General features: G+C 44.7%; 2 protein-coding genes across 2 annotated transcripts; one reads left to right on the top strand and one right to left on the bottom strand.

Annotated features, from left to right (window-relative positions):
- Nucleotides 1-933: 933 nt before the first annotated feature.
- LOC149537269 (uncharacterized) lies at nucleotides 934-1,569 on the bottom strand. The gene has a single exon (XM_089806430.1). The coding sequence runs from the start codon at nucleotides 1,567-1,569 to the stop codon at nucleotides 934-936; it is 636 nt and encodes a 211-aa protein (XP_089662556.1).
- A 4,318-nt stretch (nucleotides 1,570-5,887) lies between these two features.
- Nucleotides 5,888-7,201, top strand: LOC149537270 (uncharacterized). Its single transcript, XM_089806431.1, has one exon. The coding sequence runs from the start codon at nucleotides 5,888-5,890 to the stop codon at nucleotides 7,199-7,201; it is 1,314 nt and encodes a 437-aa protein (XP_089662557.1).
- The last annotated feature ends 329 nt before the right edge of the window (nucleotides 7,202-7,530 follow it).

A 7,530-nucleotide genomic window follows, 5' to 3' on the forward strand; every position in this document is an offset into this window, starting at 1 on the left:
GGGAGAGATGGTGGGGTGCAGAGGGGAGCCAAGAGAGAGAGAAAAGGAAGAAAAAGGGGAGGGAAGAAACCCGAGCTAGGAGGAAAGAACATGAGGCGAAAGAGGAGGGAGGGAAGACAACAGAGGATGCCAAGAGGTGTTCAAGTTCCAACCATCATCGCGATTGAGGTTAGAAGGGTTGTTGAAGATTTCAATAGCCTCTTTGAGTTTCCTCTTGAAGAAGTTGTCTTCCTTGCACACAATATGAGCGTTTTCTAGGAAGACATGATGCTTAGTGGTGGCAGAGTGTTCTGCCAAGGCTGATTTGGCCACTTGTTCATGCCTAATGTCTGCAGCATGTTCTTTGATCCTCGTGTGGATAGAGCGACCTGTTTCACCTATATAAGGAGTGCCACAAGAGAATTGGATCTTATAGACACCCGATTCCAAGAAGACATCCCTGGGGTCTTTAAGTGAGGGGATGCAATTCTTCAAGGTGGTCAAGGGTCTGAAAGCCACCCGCACACCATGCTTGGTAAGAAGCTTGGCAATCTTGTGAGAGATGCCATCAATGAAAGGAAGAGAGACAAATGAAGAGGGGTCTGGGGGAGAAGAGGAAGGGAGCGAGGAGGCGCGCAAGAAAGTCCTAGCAAGATTGAAAGCTCGAGAGATTTGTTTGTGCGAATAGGCATTCCATATGAAGACTTGGCAGAGGTGGGAGAGCTCATGGTCTAAGTTGTCTTCATCGCAAATACGGAAGGCTCTCAAGGCAAGGGTTTTGATAATGCCCACTTTTTGGCTAGGGTGGTGATGCGAAGCAGCATGAAGATAGCGGTCGGTATGAGTGGCTTTGCGGAAAACCTTGCGACCTAAGGTACCATCAAGTTTCCTGATAATGAAGATGTCAAGAAAAGGTAAGCACTTGGCAGATTCAACCTCTTTGGTGAAAGAAATTCAAGAAGCCACATTATTGAGATGCGCATGAAACTCTTCAAGCTTTTCAAGGCCATGGGGCCAACAGACGTTGGTGTCATCAACATAACGTTTCCACCATTTAGGTTTGAGAGGGGAAGAACGCAGAGCAATGTCTTCGAAATGTTCTATATAGAGGTTGGCGACAAGTGGAGAGAGGGGCGAGCCCATGGCCACACCATCCACTTGCTCATAAATAACCCCTTGGAAAGAGAAGAAAGTGGATCGAAGGCATAACTCTACTAAGGAGGCAACCTCAGAATTGACCTTGCGACTGATGATGTTAATAGCATCGATGATGGGGACTTTGGTGAAGAGGGAAACAACATCAAAGCTGACCAAGATATCCCTATCATCGCATGAGGCATCACGGATAAAATCAACAAAGTGTTGTGAGTCCTTGACAAATGAGTCAACATTACCGACATGAGGGGATAAGAGCTTAGCTAAGAAAGAGGCCAGCTTGTAGGTAGGGGAATCCATAGTATCCACAATGTGCCTTAATGGAATGTTGGCTTTGTGGATCTTGGGGATGCCATAGATACGAGGAGTAAGCTCTTTCGAGGGCAAGAGATGCCTCTTGGTGGCATCATCAAAAGAGGAGTTGGCAATAGCCATTTTGACCTTCTTCAAGATTTTACTGTACAGGTTATGATGAACAACCCTATAGCTGTTAGGGTCTGAGAGAAGGTCATACATCTTGGAAATATAGTCAGATTTATCCAAGATAACAGTGGCATTGCCTTTATTCGCCCTGGAGATAACAAGGTCATGATTGCGAAGAAGGTGTTGGAAGGCAAGAGACTCAAAATGAGGGATATTACACTTGGGTGGTTTGGCACGCCTTAAAGCAACTGCACAATCTTGCCTAACAATCTCGGCGATAGTGGAGGGGAGGGAATGAGCCGCATTCTCAACTTCAACTAGAAAAATCGATGTGAGGAATGGAGCGGGGAGAGATAGAGAAATTGAGGCCTCTACTGAGAAACTTAAAAGCGATGGGGTCTAAAAGAGCATGGGATAGGTTGACCACAAGTTTGGATTCCCAGTATAACACTGGGGAAGGGTTGGGAGAGATGGGGATGAGGTCAGGAAGCGGAGAACAAGGTGGAGTGGGAGGGGAACCAGAGCGATGGTCAAACTTGGATGATGAAGGATGGGAAGGAGGGGCAACACTCGGACCGAGAGAATGAGGGCCTGGAGAGGAAGCCCGAGGTTTAGAAAGGCGAGGAGAGAGAGAGGAGGCTCACAATTGGGGAGAGCAAGGAGCGCACAGAAAGGAAGGAGAATGAAAAGAGTGATGGGACGCTTGGTCAGAGGGGCTGGTGAGCAGAGCAATGGCTGAATTGATGCCAACCTTGGATAAACGCAATTGGGTGGGTGGAGAAAGCTTGTCCAAGTCAGAATCAGATGATAGGTGAACAGTTGAGTCCAATGTATTAAGGCAGCAAGAAAAACGAGGAGGAGTAGATGGAAGCATACCTTGCACCAAGGATGATCCGTTGGGTGGAAGCATACCATGCACCAAGGATGAGCCGTTTGGAGGAAGCGAACTCTGCACCAAGGATGAGCCATTTGGTGGAAGCGAACTCTGCACCAAGGATGAGCCGTTGGGTGGGGACCATTGCTGGAGTGGAGAGCACGACGTGGTGCTGCATTGATGAGCACTATGAACCACGGACTGGCGGGCAGAGAGTGAGAATGAAGGCGCACAACTTCTGTAGGATGGAGGAGGAGAGGAGATCTGGCGCATGGAGACCTCAGGAGGAAACAACGAGGGAGGGCCAGTCACTGACGAGTGAGAAGATGTAGTCTTAAACCGAGGTGGCGGGGGGAGTGGGAGGGTCTAGGAAGGCGCAGGAAGAGGGAATCGAGGAATTCTTTTATTTTGAATTCTTTTTACTTTCCATTTTTATTTTTCTTCTTCTTTTTAATCTCTCAGGTTTATTTATGTTCTCTCGCCCCCCCCCCCCCCCCCCCCCCCCCCCCCGTTTTTTTTTTTTTAATAAATTTTATTTCCTCCTTTTATTATTTCTATTTTTCTTTCTCTTATGCTCTTTATTTTTCATTTTTTCCTTTTCTAATTTCTCTTTTCCAATTTTTATATTTCTTTTCGTTCACTTCTCTATCTTCTTTCCTATTTATTTATTTATTTATTATTTATTAATTTATTTTGGTTGATTTTATTTGATTAGTTTTTATTGTTTATTTATTTATTTTTGTTTTAGGTATTTTTGGTTTTTTTATATTTATTTATATATTTTTGGGTATAATTTTTTCTTGTTGATTTATTTTTGTATTTCTGATTTATTTATACTTATTTATTTATTATTATTTGTTGTACGCCTTCCATTTCTAATTTTTTTTTTTTTTTTGCCTTGTTTTAATATATTAGGCTCTTAGTATTTTCGGTTTTATATATATATATATATATATATAATTTATTTATTGTTTGTTCTTATTGATTGATTTGGATTTTTTGATTATATATATATATATATATATATATATATATATATATATACACCCATATATATATTTATATATATATATATATAATTTATGTTTTTTCTTGATTAACCGACTTGGGTATTTTTGATTATATATATATATATAAAATTTATTGATTTTTTGTTCTTGTTGATTGATTTGAATTTTTTTGATTATATATATATATATATATATCTACTTATTTATTCTTTTATATTTTATTTTTGTTTTCCTATCATTTTCATTTCTAATCCTTTTTTCCTTCAAAATATTTTTTCTTTTCCTGCACCTTCTCTTGTTTGTCTCTTTTCTTGACTTCTTACCCTCTCCGTCCTCCGTGTCTCCTCAGTCTCCATGCCCTTTCCATCTCTCCATCCTCTTTTTATCCCCTCTCTTAGATCTGCATTCCATTTTTTTGCTCTCATTGACTCATTGGCATCCTGATGATGGATCATACAGTATGATCCGAAACATTGATGAAAAAACTCTCACACAATCTTCCCTAGAAATTAATACAATATTCATGGATTGTGGAAATCTGTTTGCTTTGATTGATACCCTTCATGGGAGGGAATTATCAGTGAAATCTAAGAAATTTGAGTTTTTGAGGACCAAGCTCTCAAAGAGGATTGCAGATCTAGCCTTCTTAAAACGTTGCAGAGACTCGCAGCTCCTTCCTTCTTTCGTCAAAATCTTGCACCACCTTTGGAATAGTCACACCAGACACATATTCTTGCGGGCAGCCTTTTCTCTCCTCAGAGCCATCATCCAATCTGCTAGGAGATCCATTAACAGTCTTAATTGCCAACTTTTCTATCTTCATTTGGAGCTCTCTTCATCGCTTAGACCGGACCTTTGGATTCGTTTGGACATCACCTCTCATGCCAAAGCTTTGGGTTGAACAGAGGAATGTATCAATAGACAAAAGAGGAAATTCTACAAACTCCTCAGGAAACAGCAAGGATTCAGTCCTTCATTCTTCGGTCCAACCCCCATCCTCTCAGCTAACCCTCTATCTGTTCCCCCACCTACCCCTCCTCTTCTTTCCAGTTCCTCTCAACAGTGTCCCTCCTCCTCCTCCCTCGGCTCTGTCCCCTTCTCCTGCTCTCATACTCCCCCCTCCCATGATCATAACTCAGACCCCGTCGCTCTGCAACCTTCCTAGCTTTCGTCTCATCTTGCTTCCTTTCCTCGATTCCCTCTTCCTGCGCCTTCCCAGCCCCTCCCACTCCCCTCGCCACCTCGGTTTAAGACTACATCTTCTCACTCGTCAGCGACTGGCCCTCCCTCGCCGTTTCCTCCTGAGGTCTCCATGCGCCAGATCTCCTCTCCTCCTCCATCCTACAGAAGCTGTGCACCTTCATTCTCATTGTCTGCCCGCCAGTCCGTGGTTCATAGTGCTCAACAATGCAGCACCACGTCGTTCTCTCTACTCCAGCAACGATCCCTGCCCAACGGCTCATCCTTGGTGCAGAGTTCGCTTCCACCAAATGGCTCATCCTTGGTGCAGAGTTCGCTTTTGCCAAACGGCTCATCCTTGGTGCATGGTATGCTTCCGCCCAACGGCTCATCCTTGGTGCAAGGTATGCTTCCATCTACTCCTCCTCATTTTTCTTGCTGCCTTAATACGTTGGACTCAGCTATTCACCTATTGTCTGATTCCAACTTGGACACACTTTCTCCACCCACCCAATTGCGTTTATCCAAGGTTGGCATCAATTCAGCCATTGCTCTACTCACCAGTCCCTCTGACCAAGCGTCCCATCACTCTTTTCATTCTCCTTCCTTTCCGTACGCTCCTTGCTCTCCCCAATTGCGAGCCTCCTCTCTCTCTCCTCACCTTTCTAAACCTCGGGCTTCCTCTCCAAGCCCTCATTCTCTCAGTCTGAGTGCTGCCCCTCCTTCCCATCCTTCATCGTCCAAGTTTGACCATTGCTCTGGTTCCCCTCCCACTCCACCTCGTTCTCCGCTTCCCGACCTCATCCCCATCTCTCCCAACCCTTCCCCAGTGTTATACTGGGAATCCAAACTTGTGGTCAACCTATCCCATGCTCTTTTAGACCCCCTCGCTTTTAAGTTTCTCAATAGAGGCCTCAATTTCTCTATCTCTCCCTGCTCCATTCCTCACATCGATTTTCTAGTTGAATTTGAGAATGCGGCTCATTCCCTCCCCTCCGCTATTGTCGAGATTATTAGGCAAGATTGTGCGGTTGCTTTAAGGCATGCCAAACCACCCAAGTGTAATATCCCCCGTTCTGAGTCTCTTGCCTTCCAACACCTTCTTCGCAATCATGACCTTGTTATCTCCAGGGTGGATAAAGGCAATGCCACTATTATCTTGGATAAATCTGACTATATTTCCAAGATGTATGACCTTCTCTCAGACCCTAATAGCTATAGGGTTGTTCATCATAACCCGTGCAGTAAAATCTTGAAGAAGGTCAAAATGGCTATTGCCAACTCCTCTTTTGACGATGCCACCATGAGGCGTCTCTTGCTCTCTAAAGATCTTACTCCTCGTATCTATGGCATCCCCAAGATCCACAAAGCCAACATTCCATTAAGGCCCATTGTGGATACTATGGGTTCCCCTACCTACAAGCTGGTCTCTTTCTTAGCTAAGCTCTTATCCCCTCATGTCGGTAATGTTGACTCATTTGTCAAGGACTCACAACACTTTGTTGATTTTATCCATGATGCCTTGTGCGATGATAGGGATATCTTGGTCAGCTTTGATGTTGTTTCCCTCTTCACCAAAGTCCCCATCATTGATGCTATTAACATCATCAGTCGCAAGGTCAATTCTGAGGTTGCCTCCTTAGTAGAGTTATGTCTTCGATCCACTTTCTTCTCTTTCCAAGGAGTTATTTATGAGCAAGTGGATGGTGTGGCCATGGGCTCACCCCTCTCTCCACTTGTCACCAACCTCTATATGGAACATTTCGAAGACATTGCTCTACATTCTTCCCCTCTCAAACCTAAATGGTGGAAACGTTATGTTGTTGACACCAACGTCTGTTGGCCCCATGGCCTTGAAAAGCTTGAAGAGTTTCATGTGCATCTCAATAATGTGGCTTCTTGCATTTCTTTCACCAAAGAGGTTGAATCTACCAAGTGGTTACCTTTTCTTGACATCTTCATTATCAGGAAACCTGATGGTACCTTAGGTCGCAAGGTTTTCCGCAAAGCCACTCATACCGACCGCTATCTTCATGCTGCTTCGCATCACCACCCTAGCCAAAAAGTGGGCATTATCAAAACCCTTGCCTTGAGAGCCTTCCGTATTTGCGATGAAGACAACTTAGACCATGAGCTCTCCCACCTCCGCCAAGTCTTCATATGGAATGGCTATTCGCACAAACAAATCTCTCAGGCTTTCAATCTTGCTAGGACTTTCTCGCGTGCCTCTTCGCTCCCTTCCTCTTCTCCCCCAGACCCCTCTTCGTTTGTCTCTCTTCCTTTTGTTGCTGGCATCTCTCACAAGATTGCCAAGATTCTTACCAAGCATGGTGTGCGGGTGGCTTTCAGACCCTTGACCACCTTGAAGAATTGCATCCCCTCGCTTAAAGACCCCAGGGATGTCTTCTTGGAATCGGGTGGCTATAAGATCCAGTGCTCTTGTGGCACTCCTTATATAGGTGAAACATGTCGCTCTATCCACACGAGGGTCAAAGAACATGTTGCAGACATTAGGCATGAACGAGTGGCCAAATCAGCCTTGGCAGAACACTCCGCCACCACTAAGCATCATGTCTCCTAGAAAACACTCATATTGTGTGCAGGGAAGACAACTTCTTCAAGAGGAAACTCAAAGAGGCTATTGAAATCTTCAACAACCCTTCTAACCTCAATCGCGATGACGGTTGGAACTTGAACACCTCTTGGCATCCTCTGTTGTCTTCCCTCCCTCCTCTTTCGCCTCGTGTTCTTTCCTCCTAGCTCGGGTTTCTTCCCTCCCCTTTTTCTTCCTTTTCTCTCTCTCTTGGCTCCCCTCTGCACCCCACCCTCTCTCCCCCTTCCCTCTTGCTCTTCCAACTCTTGGTGGATGCTTGTCCTCGTCTCCTCCCCACTCGCTCTCTCTCTCTCCCT

Source organism: Cupressus sempervirens, chromosome 10, assembly GCF_028749045.1.
Source record: "Cupressus sempervirens isolate cs-2001-9-10 chromosome 10, ASM2874904v1, whole genome shotgun sequence".
Lineage (NCBI taxonomy): Eukaryota > Viridiplantae > Streptophyta > Pinopsida > Cupressales > Cupressaceae > Cupressus > Cupressus sempervirens.